The following is a 20,874-nucleotide window of genomic DNA, read 5'->3' as shown; positions in this document are numbered from 1 at the left end:
GGGTTTCTTGCTTTCTGGGGGAGGGGAAAAGGGGGAAGTGAGGGAGAATAATATATAACACAAGGTTTTATATGGGTAAAAGTTGAAAACCATCTTTGCTATTATATTAAAAAATAAAATGAAAAATAAAATCTTTATAATTGCTTCCATAAAAAAAGAAAGAAATCATGAATTTGTTGTTCCTTCATTCAATCATTTCTAACTTTTCATGATTCTATAGAAAATAGAACATCAGGCTCTTCTTTCTTCTGCTATCTTCTGCTATTTCTTCAAGTTCATGTTCTTTGCTTCCATGGTATTATCTATCCACCTCATCCTCTACGGTCCCCTTTTCCTTCACTCTTTCCCAACATCATGATCTTTTCCAATGAGTCCTGTTTTCTTATTATGCAGCTAAAGTATTTAAATTTCAGTTTTGGTATTTGTCTTTCCAGTAAATTAATTTCTTTAAGTATTGACTGATTTTTTTCACCTTGCTGTGCAAGGGACTTTCAAAAGCCTTATTCAGCTCCACAACTTGGAAAATGTCAATTGCATGGCACATAGCTTTCCCTATAGTCCAACTTTCACCACCATACAATGCTACTGGAAAAACCATAGCTGTTGCAATATGGACCTTTGTCAGAAAAGTGATGTCTCTGCTTTTTAGCATGCTGTCCAGATACACCATACCTTTACTTCCAAGGAACAAATGTTTTTTTAATTTCATGGCTGCATTCTCCAACTGCAGTGATCTTGAACTGAAGAATACAAAATCTGACACTACTCCATTTCTTCTCCCTCTATTTTCCAGGAAGTGATGGGACCACTTGTCAGCTTCTTAATTTTTTTAATGTTTAAAGTTAAGCTTCAAGCTAGCTTTCACACATTCCTCTTTCATCTTCATCAAGAGACTCAATTCTTTTTCACTTTCTACCATTAGATTAGTATTGTTGGCATATCTGAGGTTATTGATATTTCTCCTGGCAATCTTAATTCAGGCTTTTGATTCATCCAGGTTGGCATTTCCCGTGATGTACTCTGTACCTAAGTTAAATAAAAGGAGCATTGTTGTACTCCTTTTCCAGTCTTAAACCAATTAGTTGTGCCATGTTTGATTCTAATTGTTGCTTCTTGGTCCATATACAGGTTCCTTGGAAGACAAGTAAAGTGAGCTACTAGTACTCCTATCTCTTTTAGAATTTGCCATATTTTAGTGTGATCCACATTGTCCAAGGCTTTAGTTTAGTCAGTGAAGCAGAAATAGATGTTTTTCTGGAACTTCTTACTTTCTCCACAATCCAGTAAAGGTTGGCAATTTGGCCTCTAGTTTCTCTGCCTCTTTAGAAACCTAGCCTATACTTCTGGTATTCTTGGTTCACATACCTAGCTTGCAGAATCTTAAGCATAACCTTGCTGGCATGTGAAATGAGTTCAGCATTCTTTGACCTCACCCTTCTTTAAGATTTGGATATAAATTGATTTTTTTTTCAATCCTGTGACCAAATGTTAAGTTTAACAGCAAAATCTTTTAGGATTTTAAATAGCTCAGCTAGAATTCTGTCACCTCTGCTAGCTTATGATCAATAATGTTGCTTCCTAAGTACCAACTGACTTAAATTTTCCAAGATGTCTGGCTCTTGATCAGTAACTGTACCATCAGTGATGTTAAGATCTTTGTCAAATAGTTCTTCTGAATATTTCTGCTGACTCTTTTTAATCTCTTTTACTTCTGTTAAGTCACTTTTGTCTTTTATCGTGCCCATTTTTATATGAAGCATTCCCTTGATATCTCTGATTTTCTAGAAGATCTTGTCTTATCCATTCTGTTGTTTTCTTTTATTTCTTGGCTTTGCTCATTCAAAAAAAAAAAAACTTTCTCCTTGCTATTCTCTGGAATTCTGCATTCAGTTAGATGTATCTTTATTTTTCTCCTTTCTCTTTCCTTCTTTCTTTGATTATTTGTAAAGATTCATCAGGCAGCCATTTTGCTTTCTCGCTCCTCTTTTTTATAAGGATGGTTTTTATCATTTCCTGCTGTATAAATATTGCAAATCTCTGTCCATACTTCTTCAGACCAGATCTAATCCCTTAAATGTATTTATCACCTTCATTTCCTATTCATAAAAGAAGTATGTCTATATGGTCTGAGAGTTTTCCCTACTTTCTTCAATTTAAGTTTGAATTTTGCAATGAGATGCTCATGATCTGAGCCATATTCAGCTCCAGGTCTTTTATTAACTGACTATATAAATCTTCTACACCTTGGTCTGCAATTTCTGTAATCAGTCTGATTTTGTTATTGTCCATCTGGTGATACTCATATGTAGAGTTGCCTTGTGGTTGTTGGGGAAAAAAAGTGTTGCTATGACCAGTGAATTGTCTTGACAAAACTCTTATTAGTCTCTGCCCTTTTTCTTTTATACTCCAAAACCAACTTTCTTGTGACTCCAGTTCGACTTCCTACATTACCATTCCACTCCCCTATGATGAATGTGACATCTCTTTTTTATTTTCCTTCTAGAAGATGTCATAGATATTTTGTCATCTTTGGCATCAGTAGTTGTAGCATATATTTGTATTACTGTGGTATTTAACTATTTGTCTTGGTTTTAAACATATCATTTGGTCATTTTTGAGATTATACCCCAGTACTTCTTTTCTCCCCCTTTTATTAATTAAAAGGACTCCTGCATTTCTTCCAAAGAATTCTTGCCCATAATAATTTATCTAATGACAAGTCAGTCATTCCTGTCCATTTAAATTCATTGTCACCCAAGATATTGATGTTTAATCTTTCCATCTCTTGTTTGATTACATACAGCTTATCTTGCTTCATAGAACTTACATTGCTGGCTCCTGTGCACAATATCGATCTTTTTAGCATTAGATTTTTGTCTCCAGACCCTTGGCAGCTAATTAGAGCTACTTGTAATTGTCATCCACTCTTCCTCAGTATTGGACACCTTCTAAACTGAGGGACCTTATCTCTTTTATCATTTTAATACTTTCCATGAGATTTTCTTAGAAAAGAAAACCAAATGGAATGGTTTGCCATTTTCTTCCACTGTGGATCACTTGTTGTCAGAACTTCTGACCTGGCCATCTTAGATAACACTGCCTGGCATATTTTGTAGTTCCATTGATCTACACAGAAGCCCCTCTGCCATGGCAGGGAGTGATCCAGGAGGGGAAATTGTAGATATTCTTCAACTTATTTTTGGTTGCTTTATATCCACTCTCCAAATTAGTAGCCATTCTTAAGTTTTAGGTAAGACAAAGCTATACTGTGCTAGGTAGATCACACCTTCTTGTTTCTCTTTCTCTGTTCCCACTCATTAAAATTTGTATGGCCATTTTTAGGTAGAGAAGACTCGTCATTTCCTGCTACTCCGTGAGAAGCTTGGTGATAGCATCCCCAAATCCCTGAGTGATTCACTGTCTCCCAGCCTCAGCAGTGGGACCTTGAGCACCTCCACCAGCATCTCTTCTCAAATCTCCACCACCACATTGGAGAGTGCAGTCACCCCAAGTGAGAGCAGTGGTTATGATTCAGCTGACATTGAGAGTTTGGTGGATCGGGAGAAAGAGCTGGCAACCAAGGTACCAGTCAGATTCATAAACTGACAATGTGGGGGACTAGGAAAGAGTGTTTTCTCATGGGGGGAGAATGCATTTTTTATATATTATTATAATAATATAATGATATTATAATAATATAATATATTATATTATATATTATTAGCTTCTACTTCCTCCAAGATCTCATCATTTAACTTTGTGAGTCAGTGTGCTCAGTTTTATTCAAAATAGGGGATCCTAAGAATTCTCCAATTGTAACTGCATTATTTATTGTAATGTAATTGTTCAAGTTCCCTGTGGAGCTCTTTCCTTCTTGCTACATTTGTTTCCCATTCATTAAATACCTTCTGCATTCAGTGTACTCTGTGAGACACTGAGAAAAACAAAGAAAAAGTATCAATGGAGTTTGTGGTCTCTCAGGGCAAGTGCAGCACATAGACCATTGTGGGCGCCTGTGCGATAGCTCAAAGGCAGACTAGACTGAACATGAGGAAAGTAAAGGAAAAAAGGGTTTCTGACCAGCACAAGGTATCCCCAATGAAGGCTTTATGAATGACTGAATGTCTGAATTGGGCTGTGGAGGAGGAAGTGGGGGGGAGTAGGGAAGTGTGCCTATGCCAAAATGATCAAGGCATTTCAAGATGCCTTTTACTAATCCTAATCCTAGCTAAAGTGAAGAATTGTATGAAGATAAAGTTAGTAAATGTGTAATTGATATTCTGAGGCTTTAATAATTATATTTTTCCTTTTTCTTGTTATGTGTCTGGGGATCTTCTGAGTTTTATTTTGTTTCTCTTCTCCAGTGCCTGCAACTTCTCACCCACACTTTCAATCGAGAATTTAACCAGGTGCACAGTAGCATCAGTGACTGTAAGGTGAGCAAATTGCTTAACTCCTAGTCATCATTGTAATATAGTAATGACTTTTTTCCTCCAACTCACCTTACTTTTCCAAATCCCAAATTATCTGTTTAATTCTTTTCCTTAAGTTAGGCATACCAATATTTGCTGAGGTAGGTGAGGTCAGTCAAGAAATCAGCTCCTTGTATTTGTTCCTACATTTTTAGACCAGGAACTTGGATTCCTAAACCCCCAATAAAGACATCATTGAGGGATTTGGGAAAAGGTGTTCTATACCTCCTTAGTGGAAAGAAGTGTTTGTCAGCCTTTACAAGAGGAAGGTGAAAAGCCTTATTCATTTCAATGAACACTTAATAAGTACCTTATATAGAAGGGTGTTAGGCAGGAGAGCTGCAAACATAAAAATGAAACAGTCCCTGTCTTCAAACAGGTTATGTTCCATTGGGAAGAGATAAGGTTAAATGAAAGATAAGAACATGCTCACAGATAAGTAAATGCACAGTATTTTCAGGGGGAAGACAAAGCAACTGAGGTCATCCTGAAAAGTCCCTCATAGAATGGGGGGGGGGGGGGGAAGTCTTAACTTGAGGAATCTATGACCTTATTTTTTTAAGTCTCTAAATAAATGTATTTCAATGTAATTGATTTCCTTTGTAATCCTGTGTATTTTATTTTGTGTGTTTTTAAGCTATGATTCTAAGTAGAATTACCAAAGGGATGCAGGACACAAAAAAGGTTAAAGAGCCCTGATGTAAGAGATGTTTCTGGAGTCAAGCCTTGAAGGAAAATAAGAGCTTTTAAACCTCATTGTGCAATCACTATACGAAAAAAACCAGCTTTGGACTCCTTAGAAGTGTGAATGTATTTTCTGAGTCACAAGATCTAGTGGAACTGGAGAGGCCCTTAGAAGTCACTGAATCCAACCCTCTTAGTTTATTCTTTTGTTCCTCTGAGTACCAGCAAAGAGTATAAGTCTTTTTGAGTTGTTTTTCTTTATGTTGTCTTTATATAAACTGTTGGTCTGGTTCTGCTCACTTTACTCTGAATTAGTATCTCAAATTTTCTGAAATTGTCTCTTGGATCATTTCTTATGGTACAGTCATGTTCCATTATATTCATGTTCTACAATCTATTCAGTCATTAAGGAGTTTACTGCTTTTGTTTCCCTCCTCCTTTTCCATATTTCAGCATTTCAATCCGAGTGTTGTCCTGTAAGTATCTCAAACTCAGCATGTCCAAACAAAACTTATCTTTACTCTAAAATCTCCCCTCTTCCCAAGCTTTCTTCTTTCTGTACAAGGAAACACCATTCTTCCAAGGTCTCACATTTGTAACTTTGGCATCATTCTTGACTTGTCATTCTCCTTCATTCCACATATTTAATCATTTGATGCTTCTTGTCACCACTTCTCTGACTTCTGAGCCCTTTTTTCTACTCCCATAGCCACCACTTTAATTCAGGCCCTCATCTTCCCTAGATTACAATAACACATTCCTAATTGAACTCCCTGCCTCAAGTCTGTTCCCACAGTCTGCTACCAAAGTGATTTTCCTTAAGCACAGATCAGACCCCTGGTAGAAATAAAATCTCCTCTGCTTGGCTTGTTAAATCTTTCACCATCTGGCTCCAACCCATCTTTCCTATCATCCTCTTTCATGCTCAGCAGTTCAGCCAAACTGGGCTTTTCTTTCCTCCATCTCCCATTTTCTATGCCTTTGCATTATCCTCCTGATAACTCCCTTCTTTCCTCTAATTAATATTCCTCGATATACAACTTGGGGCCCTTTTCCCCTAAATACCGAGAGGCTTGGAGAGACTTACATGAACTGATGCTAAGTGAAATGAGCAGAACCGGGAGATCATTATACACAGCAACAAGAAGACTGTATGATGATCATTTCTGATGGACGTGGCTCTCTTCAACAATGAAAGGACTCAAACCAGTTCCACTTGTTCAGTGCTGAAGAGAGCTGAATATACCCAGAGAGAGAACCATGGGAACTAGCATTTCCACTCCCTCTGTGGTTATTTGTTTGCATTTTGTTTTCTTTCTCAGTTTTTCTTTTCCTTCTTTCTTGATCTGATTTTTCTTGTGCAGCAAGATAACTGTATAAATATGTATACATATATTGGATTTAACATGTATTTCAATATTATTTAACATATATTGGACTACCTGCCAGCTAAGGGAGTGGGTGGGAGGGAAAATTTTGGGAACAAAAGATTTTGCAAGGATCAATATTGGAAAAATTATCTATGCACATGCTTGTAAATAAATAAATTTAAAAAAATATCTTGCTAATGCGTAAGATAAAGGCAAAAGTCCTTCATAGTCTGGCATTTGATGTTTTTGTTAATGGCAACTTTAAACTCCTCCCTAACTTTTCTGACATTTTAGCATATTCTAATATATCCTGTTTTATTTGTGTCTACAGTTGTCTGATATATCTCCAATTGGGCGAGATCCTTCAGTGTCCAGTTTCAGCAGTGCCACCCTTACCCCTTCATCTACCTGTCCCTCTCTGGTAGATTCAAGGTGCAGTTCAGTTGACCAGAAGTAAGTACCCTTCTCCACATGGAAAAGATAATGTGGATGACACAGGGCAACACCCAGTTTCAGCTGCTGAATTGATTTTGTTTTGTTTTGATTGCCTCCAAAGTAGCCTTCTTTATCTTCACCTTTTTTAATATAACTTTCCCTTTTAAAAAATTGTAATCTGTTGTGTAAAAAAAAAAAAAAAAAAAAAAAACTTTGTACATTAGAAAAAGGATATCTTTGTTCTAAAATAAATTTTGTATTCTATATAGAAAATAATACATATATAGGATAATCCTGTAAAATGAAATGAGCAGCTAGATGATGCAGTGGACAAAGTGCTGGATCTGGAGTCAGAAAGATCTGAATTCAAATCTGGTCTCAGATACTTCCTAGCAATGTGATCATGGGCAAGTCACTTCACCTTTTTTGCCTCAGTTTCCTCATCTGTAAAATGAACTGGAGAAAGAAATGGCAAACTGCCTTTGAAACTGCCATGAAAAGTTGGATATGATTGAAATAACTGAGCAACCACAACATAATACTATCATAGGAACACATTTGTCCTAAGACAATTTGTGCAAATTTTGCAAATCAAAAAAATTAAAATCCACACCCACAGTAAACAAAATGTTATATTCCTCCAGACAGATTCCTTTTGCTTGATGTTTTAAAAGACTATCAGAGATGTGAAGAGAATGGCTAAGAAAAGGAGCATCCTTTTCAACACAGCTATTTGGGTTCTCCATCTAATTTAAGTTGTTGGTTTCTCTTGTGATATTAGTATATCTGGAAGATTTCTTTTTTCTTACTCAGATTTTCTTATGAAAATAAATCTGATAAATGTGAAAATATGTTTAGAAGAATTGCACATGTTTGGATTACTTGCTGTCTAGGGAAGAAGGATGAAGGGAAGGGAGGGAGAAAAATTTGGAACACAAGGTTTTTCAAAAGCAAATGTTGAAAATAGTCTTTGTATGTATTTTGAAAATAAAAAAGCTATTATTTAAAAAATTAAAAGAAAAGAAATTAGGAATAATTTTAATTTTACTTCTCATACTTTTAATCCCTATTTTATAGGACCCCAGAAGCTAACTCTCGGGCCTCAAGTCCCTGCCCAGAGTTTGAACAGTTCCAGTTGGTCCCAACAGTGGAGACTCCCTACTTGGCTCGAGCTGGAAAAAATGAATTCCTCAACCTCGTTCCAGATATTGAAGAAATTAGACCTGGGTAAAAAGGATTTGTTTTTGGCACAAGGTTGCTAGCTATGAGGTTGCTATTGCTCTGAAAGCTCTCCAGCTGGGGTCACTTAAGCCAAATAGATTTGGTGCTTTGAGAGCAGGAGGGCTTACTTCCTGTGAGCTGCTTTGGGAAGGATTCCTTGCCTAAATTCAATTCATTAAAAATGAACTAATATGTGCAGAACTATGGTAGAAATTTGTTATGTAAAAAGAAAAGAGAACAAATTTTCTTAAGCAGCAGAAAAGAGAGGTATGCAGATGTCTCTGCTCTAAAAACAAGTTTGTCAGAGACAGAGGAACTATCTGAACCATATAGACTTGGGGGAACAAAAGGGAGAACCTGAAAAAGGGGAGACTTTGTCCGTGGTTGAAGTGTTCCTTCTAGAGCCATCTAGAAACAAGGACTGGGATGAAAGGGGAAGGTCAAAGAGTCAGCCAGCTTAGCTGGTACCCCAGAGTACCAGATGAAGAAGGACTGTGAAATGAGAATAAACTAAGAAGATTGTGACTGTTGGAATAGGAAAGTGGAAAAGCATGGAGTGGACAAGAGAGGACATGATTAGAGCAGTCTGTCAGGAACATCATGTGGAGAACAAAATTAAGAATGGTTTGAAACATATTTAACATGTATTGGGACAATCTGCCAGCTAGGGGAGGGGATCGGGGGGAAGGTGGAGAAAATTTGGAACAAAAGGTTTTGCAAGGGTTAGTGTTGGAAAAATTATCCATGCATATGCTTTGTAATTAAATAAATAAAATGGTTTGGAAGGGGAGAGATGTAGAAAGTGGAAATATTAGGTGATTATAATGAGAGAGACAAGATGGAAAACTGATTATTTGTGATGAGAAAAAGAAATGACAAAAAATGACTCCAAAGTTTCAAGTCTTAGTGATTATTGGTACCAGAAATAAGGACAAAAAAGTTTTAGGTGAAGATGTGTTCTGTTAAGAATTTTTTGAGGGGACTGCTTGCCATCTTGGGGGGGGGGTGGAGGGAGGGAGGGGAAAAATCGAAACATAAGCGAGTGCAAGGGATAATGTTGTAAAAAATTACCCTGGCATGGATTCTGTCAATACAAAGTTATTATTAAATAAAATAAAATTTAAATTAAAAAAAAAAAAAAAAAAGAATTTTTTGAGGGGTGGCTGGATGGTGCAGTGGATAGAGCATTAGCCCTGGAGTCAGTATGATCTGAGTCAGTCCCTTGACACATACTAACTGGGTGACCCTGGACAAGTCACTTATCCAGATTGCCTCATTAAAAAACCCAAAAACTTTTTGGGAATAAAGTGCTGGTCCAGCATGCAGGTGGAAATATTCAGAGTGAGTAGTCAGAAATTTAGGATTGGAGCTTTAGGAGAAAGTTAGGGATAAAGATTTAGATTTCAGAGTCATCTTCAGAGAAAGAAAAGTTAAAACCACAGGAGTAGATAAGAATGTCTAAATGACCCATTTGACTGTTTTTACTTGTTCTGGGTGGATGGATGGATGAATATGGATGAATGAATGAATGAAAAACCATTTAGTGCATACTATAGACAAAACATTGCTAATCTCTAGAGGTATAATTAGAAATTTTAGATTGTTTTTGCTCTCAAGGAATTTTCTAATTGGGAAGAAAAAGCAGAGTCAATTTTAGCTTAGTCAGATAAGCTCTATATATCTATATATAGATATGTAACCTTGGCTATTGCTCTTTCTTTTGTTGTCCTCCAGCTCAGTGGTCTCTAAAAAGGGCTACCTCCATTTTAAGGAGCCATATTCCAGCAATTGGGCTAAACATTTTGTGGTTGTGCGACGTCCATATGCATTCATCTACAACAGTGACAAAGATCCAGTGGAGCGAGGGATTATTAATTTATCTACAGCCCAGGTGGAATACAGTGAGGACCAGCAGGCCATGGTAAAGGTCAGTACTGACATGTATGGTTTCTACTGCAGCACATGAATGAAGTAGTGACCTCTATAGCCTAGAAAATTGTTCCTTCTTAATGTTCTGTCTATGAAGCTGATTGCTAATGTGAATCAAGATAGCAGCCAGGGAGACATTTAGTCATTAAAAATGGTGTGGGAAAGAGCACCTTCTCCAAAGAGAAGGTCCCTGTAAATTCAAGTACTCCAAACATTCCTGTTGGTGAATGACATGCTGACTGCAGCAAACTCTGGAACAAGACTTATTTTTCTAAGTGAAATCTATAATTAGTGAAATTTTTGCCTGTTATTCAGTCCGTTGTGCATGGATGAACAGTTTATAGCACTCATCCATCAGTTTAGACAACTTGGACAGACTTTGCAAACAGGTAGTTAACTGGACTCAGAACAGAACAGGAAAAGAACAGAGGCTGGATTATCTTTGAAAAATTACCATAGTGATCCCAAGCATTCTCCCTAAAGAGACCTTTTAATATCAGTAGTGTTTGGTGATGTTAGATGGCTCCAAGTCATGGAGTGTTATAGTCTGAAAAATTGGGATTAAGGATTTCCTAAAGAGAAGTATGTGATGGGTATAAACAGTCTGCAATACATCACAAGCCAGAAATTAGGCTGGGTAAAGTATATAAAAGATATAATTAAAGAAATGGATGATCTCAAAAGAATGAATAATCTCATGGTAACAGCAAGGCAAAAACTGAGGGACAGCTCACATAGTCCACAAGTAGGTCATCTTTTGTCAGGAGAATTAGAGGAAGCACCTCATTTCCCAACCAACATATTAAGTGAGCCTTCTCACTTAACTGGTATCAAACATGTGCTTCTGACAAGATTTCCAGTCCTATTCCAGTACTGTTTCTGTGCCATCCTGCTGCTTCTTGATGACAAAAATATAAAATACTGGAATATTATTAGTCTTCTTATTAATTCTTACCATCTGTGTGTCTTACCATTCCTCCTTAGACATCCAATACCTTTGCTGTCTTCACAAAGCACCGTGGTGTCCTTTTGCAAGCTATCAATGATAAAGACATGAATGACTGGTTATATGCCTTTAACCCACTCCTTGCTGGCACGATACGGTAAGCAATGGCACATTCCTGTCTTTCCTTTCTGACATTTACTTTGAGCCCCATAAAAGCAATAGATTTGTAAGTGAGGATTAGTTATTATGACTATGAAAAGGAGAAAAAGCATTTCATATTTGAGCCTTGGAAATAGTCTGAAGCTACCAGTACTCCCAGGGAGACATATCCTGTCATATCCTACTCTTCTATGTACAGCTCAAACTATACTGGCTCCTTCTCTCTGTCTTTCATTGTCTCCATTTCCTGTTCCTGTTCTTTACACTTCTTCAGATATGAGATGGGAGCCAAGTTTTAGAATTTTTTAAGTTCTACTATTCCATTGTTTGGGTAATAGCTACAAGTCTGGGAGTTAAGAACTGTTCAGCTCAGTTTCTAAGAAGCTGTTCTGCTAATGTTGCAGGAGGAAGTTGTGATAGTCTGGGTTTTCTGTCCAAGAGGCCCATTTCCCTGGCACTGATTCCTGGGAGAAGAGACTCCAGGTGTGAGTCATAGAGGAGGGGCAGGAAGGGGAGAAAAGTGCAATGCAATTTACTTACAGTTTTTACCTATCTCTTATAGGTCAAAACTCTCTCGCAGACGCACAGGTCCACTGAAGTACTAAGCAGATGCTGCCGAACCCCCCTCACCTTCAGACAGGGGAAAAGGGTCGTCACTCATCCTCTCTGTGCTTCTTGATGGTTTTCCTTGTACGTGCTCCTGTGGCTTAACTACTGCTTCTTCCCCACCTTGCAGTTTTTCTAGCCCTCTTGTTCCCCAACTCTTCTTGCTCTGTTTTCTTTTCATTTCTCCTATGCTGAGAATACTACTAGTAGCATGTGGTCAAACAAAAGGAAAAAAATGGGGAAAGGAGGGGATCCAATGAATCTCTAAATTATTTTTGTTGGGGGTAGAGGGTGTTCGTTTGGATTATCGGTTAACTCTTCTGACCACCTTTGGTGTCTGTACTGCTCTCTTTGGATATTTTTGTCTGTCCCTGAAAACTGCTTGTGACTTTTCTTCCCCATTCCCAATTTGTGGTGAGGTTGTTAACAGTTTTCCCCAGTGACCTCCAACCTATGGAAAGAGGAAGGGAGCCAGCCCCTTTATGACTTGGATAAGGGGCCTTCCAATGCCAGAAATCACAGTTAGATCACTTGCTGTTTCTTTATTTTTCTTCCTTTTTTGGCTCTGGTTTCTCCTTAAATTTCTTTCCAGACAAAGCAGCTATAATGAAAAATTGGACACCACTCATTCTGAGAACTGGTTGGAGCTCACCTGCAATGAGATTCTATAATAGTTTAGTTGATGGTTGGGGGTATTGGGGAGAAAATTACTTTCATAGGCTCTTCTGTTGGCATCAGGTAAAGGTTGTGGCATAGGCTCCAAACCACATGGAATGAGAATTGATAGATGAGTTTTCACCAACTCATTCCTCTCTCCAGGTCCCACACAGCTGGAAAGACACAATACCTGTGGGCCATGGGACTGCTGATTAGGAACCGGAAAGTATCTCCTTAGGACCAGTCATGTCCTGGGGCTGCCCTTAGGAATCCATGCATTGCACTAGGAGAATTAGCCAGAAGGGGGGAAGGTTTCATTTGTGATAAATGATAATTATAATATTGTTGTTGACTGATAAGATCATGATTGACCCAAGAAAACTATCATCACCAAGAGTGGTAATCAAGCAGCCCTGCCTTTGACCAGATTGGCCTTCATCCAAGAGGAGGAATTACATTTCCTCTGTACCCCTGTGGACTTCTAGCTTTATTTTGCAGGTCCCAGAGTTGAGATGGCCGAAACAAAATCTCCTCTGGGGTGTGTGTGTGTGTGTGTGTGTGTATGTATGTGTATGTGTGTTTGTGTGTGGGCATACAAAGGAAGAGAAGAGAGTGTATATGCCTGAACTCATGAGTTTGGTGTCATGTTTTTCCTTCACTTGGAGAGAAACCGTTTCTTCTTTTGCGTTCTCTCGTCTCTTCTGCTCTATGCCTTTCTTCCCCAGAGGGTTAGCGAGTCCTGCTTAGAACAGAAAAGCTCCCCACTGAGAAAGGATAAGGCTGTTACTGGGCAAGGGCGTCCTCCCCTCTAGGTAACCACTTCTGCTTCAGAGGGACAGTCCCTGGAAAGGACCACGGCTTTGTTCAAATGTCACCCCCATGTCCTGTTTTTTCATTGGCCATTGAGTGTTACAGAAATGACAGAAAGAACAAAGGTCTCCATATTCCCGCCATTAATTGATTGGATGGCAGGAGAGGCTTATGCCGTCCTCTGTTTCCTTCCAAAGTAGCCCCTCACTTCCACCATAGCCTCCCTGGAAGGCCCTGCCCTGAGATTTCGGCCTGGAGGTGGATGGCGTCCCCAGCAGGGCGCAGCCAGAGAAGTCGGCGAGAGCATTGGTCACCAGCTGAACGGGCTGTTCATCCCCCAGTTAGGTCTTCAGCACCAGGTTCCCTGGCATCATTCCCACAACTGCCCCTCAGTTATGGTGATGAGCATCATAAGAGGAACAGGAAGGCAGAGATTGTAATATGTTGGGCCCTGGAAAGAGCTGAAATCTCTTATCGGAGGTTCTTTCCACTCTCCCTCCCTCCCCTCCCTTCAGCTCACTGGTTCTCTTAGCTGTTTGTGGAATTTTTACTGCACTCAGATCATTCTCTGTAATGAACCCAACATGGTACAAACCAGGCTGTGCTCATGCCGTGGATGGTGGCTTCCTGGGTCGAAGTTCATCTGGCTTACTGATGAATCAAGAACAAAGTGGAGACTCATTTAGGCCTTGTGCAATAAGGCTGAGGCTCTTGTGATGCCCAACTCAAGAGGGCACGTCTGTCACCGGTGTGGGTGAAAGGCCGAGAGGCAGTGAAATCATGTGGCACACTCAAGTAACTTGAGTTTAGTTTAGTTTGGTTTTGTTTTTGGTTTGTTTCTTAAGTAGAAAAAAACTAGATGGGAAAGTCTTTGCTTTGGGTAAGTCATGAGAAAACACATTTAACTGAATTAGAGGAAGGACACCATCCTGTGACGGGGACTAGGACAGATGCGTGGCTTCTTCTTGTCCCTATTAAAGTTACTTTGGACCCTCCTACCTTTTCTCTAAGGGACCAATTTTGTGTCTCGAGGCTCAAACTTGAGGAACTTTGTTCATACCACACTTAGGTCCCCAGGAAACACGATTGTATGATGCTTTGAGTAGACAAATCCAACTGTACTCACACAGGGGGAAATGTAGAGTGATTTTAAGTTATTTGCTTTTCACAAGGTGATACTAATTACCCTTTAAGCCTCTAAAAAGCACCCTGAGAATTAAAGGGGAATGTGTGATGGCTAAAAATCAAGCACTCTTCCCTCTCCTTTCATCTACTCACAGTCCTTTCCCTTTAGAAAGCAACAGTTGTGTTTAAAAAAAAAAATTCGACCTGATTTTGTGCAGCCTACTTGAGAGTCAGCCAGCTCTCAGGGCAGGGACCATGTCAGGGGCCAGCCAACCCACTGACTATGGCCACCAGCATAGAGTAGGCCATGAGGCCAGAAATATCAGGAGTAACCTGGAATTCTTAGTTGTTTTTAAAATTATTTCATTATATCAAAAATGATTGTATCCTAGCCAAGAAACAACTACCCTTAACATTTGTGGTTTTTCTGCAGCTACATGAAAGTTATGGATTATTTAACACTTTTTTCCCCTATTCTATGATAAAGGGAAAGGAAATAAAATCATTTCAAAAGGTCTTTTTCAGGTCTCCCTTCCCCTCCCCTCCCAAAAAAATAGTGACTTTCCTGACACATATTTCAAAGCAAAGACTTTGCTGCCTGCTGCTTATCATCTAATTTACAGGGATATTTAATTTTGTTTTATAATGTATTGTATATTTACACATCTGTAATTAATTGCACATTAGTTGGAAAAAAAAAAGATTATCCAGAGGTTAGCCCTGTTTGGTGTTTTGTGTTAGACTCCTACTGCCTGCCCATCACTGTTTCTATTGTATAGCACCAGTTCTTCCGTTCTTGTGGGCCTTTGTCTTTCCTTTTAGTTTTTTTCTCTTTTTAAAGGCCAGTTGTTAACCTGCTTCTTAAAAAGAGACTAATGCTGCTGTTCTCGGAAGGTTTGCTGAATGAATGTATTTGAAATAGGACTCTAACTTATGTGCATTGCATCTCTCCACTGTGGATACTAATAATTACTCAATGTTCCAAACCATTACTGTATGTAATGGGAATGTATTAACTTTGTGCTTCCTTGTTAAATGGAAACATCAGCTGTTCAGTAGAAAGAGTTTTGTTGTTCAAAAGGCCATTTGTGAAATTTTGGTCCAGGCCCTAAAAGAAATTTAGGAAAACTGTCAGTTAAGAAAAAGAAAACTTCCGTACCTGATATTAAGTCTCTCTCCAAAACCTACAGCCAAACAGCTGTGCTCAGATGGAAAGCTAGAGTACTGGTGGTGTTTCACCACACCTTTGCTGCCGTCTTGTTTTCTCATGTCTGGCATTATTTAACCTACATGATTCCATCAACACTCGTGTGTTTTTTGTATTTTAGATGTTGTTGCTAAAAATGCTGTTACCCTTATACCCATCTCCCATTGCCATCCTCTCATCCAGCAACAAAAACCATAAAGCATAAGTGGCCTTCTTGAACCAATACTTTGCAAACTGATCTCTCCCCAGTGAAGGAATCAAGCACATTAGCAATGATGTACATTATTAATTTCAGATTTTCATTTCATGTTTTATTTTGTAAATATATCTGATGTTTGGAGCTTCAGTATACAAAATGTAAATATAGTTCATGTATTTGTACTAATTCTGATTCATTTGCTGTATAGCCTTAGATGTGCAATGCAGACATTAAATAACTGTGTATGGTAACCTTGCACCGTGGAACTGTTAGTGAACGAGGTAAAATAATAAAGGTACAACCAGTGCATTCGGGCTCCCTGTGTGACTGTTCTTTGATTCTCATGCTAAGGCATCGATTAGCACAGATTTTCTTGTCTTGATTTCCAAGGTCATCCTTTGCAGTCACCATGCATTCCTTTATAGCTTTTTTTGTTTAGAAGATCAAATGTGCCCCATCTGTAAATTATAACTCAGAAACTGGAACATTTGCCATGGTTTTGCCTGAATGTTCTGCTTATTATTCCTTTTCATTCTTCAAATTTATTTATTGTTTTGGGAATGGCCCTCTTGTAACTCAATTAATAGAACATCCAATATGTTCAGGACACTGGCCTAGGGGCTAAGAGAACTTTGGAGTTGGCAGGACAAAAGCATTAATAGAAAGTAATAGTTGGCACAGTAGATGGAGCTCCAGGCCTCATATCTGGCCTCAAAACACTTCCTAGTGTGACTCTGGGCAAGTATGTATGCCTCAGTTTGTTCATCTGTAAAAATGAGCTGGAGAAGGGAAGTATATCTGCTTAGACAACTCTAAATGGGGTCACAAAGAGTCACATATGACTGAAAAACAATGCAACAAAAAATTATTGCTGCCTGTCAGTCACTTCTCTCAAGGAGTTTATAGGTATTTTGAGGACTAAATCAGGATCCATATCACTTCTCCTGTTTTAGGCTAGACATCTGTGGGACATTACTTTTGAACTCTTGGTTTTTAGTGTCTCTAAATTATGCTTTATGAATTTAATAGAACAAAGCAATGTCTGGTCATCCTGTAGAGATGATGAATAGATATGAACCTGTTTCTGTATTTAGCCACTCCACAAATTCCCATAGTGTTTCCACAGCAGGATTGTGGGATCACAAAATTTCGAACTGAAAGGAGGCTTTGAGGTCAGCTAGTCTAATGCCCTTACCAATGAGCATGACCAATTACCCGTCTTCCCAGCAGACCCTTCTGCTCCTTGTCTTGTTTCTAATTTACAAAGTGCTTTTGGATGTTACCTAGCAGCAAGAAGTTTTAGCATCTAAACTTGGAAGGGCCCTAAAAGCTATTATTCCAACCCTCTCATTTTATAGATGGAAGAACCAAGGACCTAAAAAGTCAAGTGACTTCTTACTTTCAAGTGGGTAGTCCAAGTAGCCAGTAGCTCAAACAATGGCCCTTTGCCTTTCAATTCAGCTCTTTCTATGAAGTTACTCTAGTACTACTTTCAGTATTTGGGGGGGGGGGGAGCAGAGGAACATATGTTGCCATTTTCCTTAGAAAACTCTTGTCCCTTACTAAATATTTCTTCATCTTTACCCTATGTTACTTTTTCACTCTTTTACTCTGAAGTCATAATAATAGCAACTTAGTGCCACAGGTGGGAGATCTCTTCCCATTCTCTACTGGTACAGTCACATTGTAGATAATTCCTTATTCAGAGTGCAGTACCTCTGGGAATATTTGTACTGTTGCCACTGTTTGTTACTTATAAATAAGTGTTGTATCAAGATCATGCTTTGAGAGGAATGATGGGTGGGGAAGCAGTGGGGGTTGAGATAGGAAAGGCTTTTTTTTTTTTTAATCGATGTGGGGCCCAAGATCAGGCACCTGGACATGGGCTGCTTTCTCTCATTTGGAGTAACCATGAAACCATTTTACACGTATGTGTCCTGTTGCCAGTGCCCCTGATCAGCAGCATTTTGAATAAAAATTCATATGTGGTTCTATTTTAAAAAAAAACACAAAAAACAGCCACTTGCTGTGTAATTAAACTATTTCCTACCTATTCAATGAACAGGTTAGGCTGTGCTGGTGTGGATCATTTTGTATGGTCACGTTGACTCAGCACAATTGATTCCTTTCTAAACTTCAGACTAGAGCAATCAATCTGCTTCCAGAAATACAGTCCTTTCACATGACCCTTGTAGGCAAAGCTATGGAACAAGGAAGTGGTTCAAATGGAAACCTAGATGACTTTTCACATTACCTCCGGTTTCTTCAAGCGAGTTTGTTGTGTGAGGAACTTACCCAATATGCCACTGTTTGCTTCTGGTTCTCCAAAGGTGGTGTTTTAAAGTAAATATGTTCCTGGTTCTGAGGTACAAACTCTGACTTTCACTAGAGAAAAAAGGCCTTACAATCCTGTGTGATTCAGACAACTAAAAATTCTGCTCAGACCCTCAAGTCAGCATGGCACAGTGCCATCTTTGTAGAGGCTGTCAAGTCAGGATGATCATCTGTCTCGTTCAGAATAGTCATGAAAAAGGAATTGCCAAGGGGGAAATGCACTGAGATCAAAAGGAGTCCCTTCTGAAGAAATCCCTAGGCTTGAGAGAGAGAGTGGGCCAGGGCCAGCCTGGCACAAGGGAGGCTCTAATGAGATGCCCTTACATCTTAAAAACAGAGCTGGCTCTGAAACCTGCTACTGATAGAAAAACGTATACCATCACAGTATTGACTTCTTAGGCAAAATTGCACCCTAAGTGAAGTCCTTTCATACCTTAAGTCCCTTCTGATTCCCAGACATCATAATTGTGTGATGAGCAACCATTGTGTCCTTATTATAGATCAAAGAACCTTAGTTAACCCCGAATGGATGAAGGGCCCTACTGAGATAGGGATCAACGAATCAGTCAGGCTGCCATGGAACTCAGAAGGGAGAGCACCATCTGGATGCAAACCCCCTGGCTTCTGCAGTCCAGGCTTATCTCACCTTAACATGATGAGGTAGATCTCAAATGACCATAGGGTCACAGTTCTAGAGGTGCTGTAGCCCAACTCCTCATTTGACAGATGAGGAAACAGTCCCAAAATGGGCAGATGACTTGTGTAAACCTGGTCACAGAGCTACTAAATGTTTGAGGCAGGTCTCCTTGACTCCCAAACCAGCACTCATAAAGCTCTTAACATGGTGCAGCATGCCATAGGAGCTTAATAAATGTTTGTTATCTTCCCTCCTCTTTATCCACTGAGCCACCTAAATGCTTCTAAGGTTTCTTTGATCTTGTGGTCAAATAAAATGCTACTACTATCTTGTTTTTATAATGATGATAATAATAATAGTTAACATTTATATAGGGCTTGCTATGTACCAGGCATTATGCAAAGTACCTTACAATTATTGTCTCACTTGATCTTCATAACAACGAGAGGGAGGTGCTATTGTTTATCTCCCCACTTTCCAGATGAGAAAATTGAGACAGTTTAGGTGACTTTTTCAAGATCATCCTATTAGTTCCTACTATGTGTGAGGCACTGTGTTAAGCACTAGAGATGCAAATAAGAGAGAATTCTTGCCTTCAAAATGTTGCAATTTATCATATCTAATGAAGGGAGCAAAGGAAGAAGGAAAAGGTGGGGAATGAGACTAAGATAGCCTTAAACCCAATGATACTAGGTCTCATTCCCAACAAGACCAAAGGAAAAAAAAAAGGATGCATATGTACAAAGATATTTGTAGGAGCAGGCAAAGTACTGAAAACTGAGGGGGTGGCCATCTACTGGAGAATGGCTAAGCAAGTTATGGTGTATGAATGTGATAGAAAGCTGTTGTGCTACAAATGATGGAGACAGTTTCAGAGAAACTTGGAAAAAACTGGTGCAAAGTGAGCAGAATCAAGATGACAATTTATACAATGAATGATAATACCTTTAAAATACCTTAGACATTCTAGTCAACATAAATGACCAATCACAGTCTCAAAAGACTCATAATGAAACACAGCAACCTGCTGAGAGAGACATGAACTCAGTGCAGATTGAGGCATACATACACATATGTGTTATATATGGAAATATCCACGTACATGTATGTGGGATTTATTTTTATAGAGATGGGAGAGGCCTACAGGAAAGAGACAGACACACAGAGACAAAGACACAGAGAGAATGCCTGCCTATTTCAGAAATTTGTTTTCCTTGACTATACTTGTTTATAACAAGTTCTGTTTTTCTTGATTTCCCAATAGGTGGTAGAGGGGAAATTCAAGGAATAGAATTCAGGTCTGAAAATAAAATTAAAATACCCTGTCCCAGAAATTCCCAGGTTGTACTTTTGTATTTTGTATCTATGTTGCAAGCAAGCAAAAATAATAATAGGACCTCTAGGATGCTCTAAGAATTGCAAAGCACTTTACCTCTGTTACCTCATTTCTTATCTTCTAAAAAAGTGTTTCCCAATTCTATTTAGACATCGAGATGTTGAAAAGAGATCTTTGGCAAATTGCCATGACTTGAATTTCTTTCTTCCTCTTTAGCAGTTTTTGGCCAAGGGGATGGGAGGTAGAAATGGGGATGGGGGATGAGAAGGGGGCAGAAAGCAATAACAATATTTGCTGCCATCACTAATTTTAGTATTGGGTCAAACCAACTCCAGGGTAACTAGAGTATCAAAATTGACACCACAGAAAACCCTAAAGAAAGATTGCTGCTCATTAGATGGCTGAAATTGCTTTAATTTTACAATTGTGTGAGTGTGTGTAATGCTAGATATGGTTTCTGTCCTTGCTTTCTGCATATCCTTTCTTAGTCCTTTCTACTTGAGAGATGAGCCCGACTGCCTTTACAAACTATTTAGCTGTAATCACAAGAACCTTGCAAAAGCTACTGAGAATTATAGCCTGTACAACTCAAAGGAACTTTATAGAGGAGCTACAACCAGATCTCTCTTTTAACTAACACGGGAGGACCCTGACTCATCAATGTCCAACAAGATGTTTCTTGGTTCCCAGACTAATACAGGATGCTGTTTCTGAGAGAAGGCCAGTTCTAATCTCAGCCCTCCCACC

The 20,874-nt window shown here is 38.9% G+C and overlaps 1 protein-coding gene across 8 annotated transcripts in view; it reads left to right on the top strand.

Moving 5' to 3' along the window:
* KIF1B (kinesin family member 1B) overlaps positions 1-16,129 on the top strand; it is a 185,663-nt gene extending 169,534 nt beyond the window's left edge. For all 8 annotated transcript variants that reach the window (XM_051988592.1, XM_051988589.1, XM_051988586.1 and 5 more), the window contains 7 exons: positions 3,343-3,582; positions 4,365-4,436; positions 6,858-6,979; positions 8,039-8,188; positions 9,917-10,109; positions 11,096-11,214; positions 11,779-16,129. In XM_051988592.1, the coding sequence (XP_051844552.1) occupies positions 3,343-3,582; positions 4,365-4,436; positions 6,858-6,979; positions 8,039-8,188; positions 9,917-10,109; positions 11,096-11,214; positions 11,779-11,821 (939 nt within the window). In that variant the 3' untranslated portion in view covers positions 11,822-16,129. The remainder of the gene's footprint in view (positions 1-3,342; positions 3,583-4,364; positions 4,437-6,857; positions 6,980-8,038; positions 8,189-9,916; positions 10,110-11,095; positions 11,215-11,778) is intronic.
* The last annotated feature ends 4,745 nt before the right edge of the window (positions 16,130-20,874 follow it).

Source organism: Antechinus flavipes, chromosome 3 (assembly GCF_016432865.1).
Source record: "Antechinus flavipes isolate AdamAnt ecotype Samford, QLD, Australia chromosome 3, AdamAnt_v2, whole genome shotgun sequence".
Lineage (NCBI taxonomy): Eukaryota > Metazoa > Chordata > Mammalia > Dasyuromorphia > Dasyuridae > Antechinus > Antechinus flavipes.
This window is presented reverse-complemented; position numbering and strand designations above follow the sequence as displayed.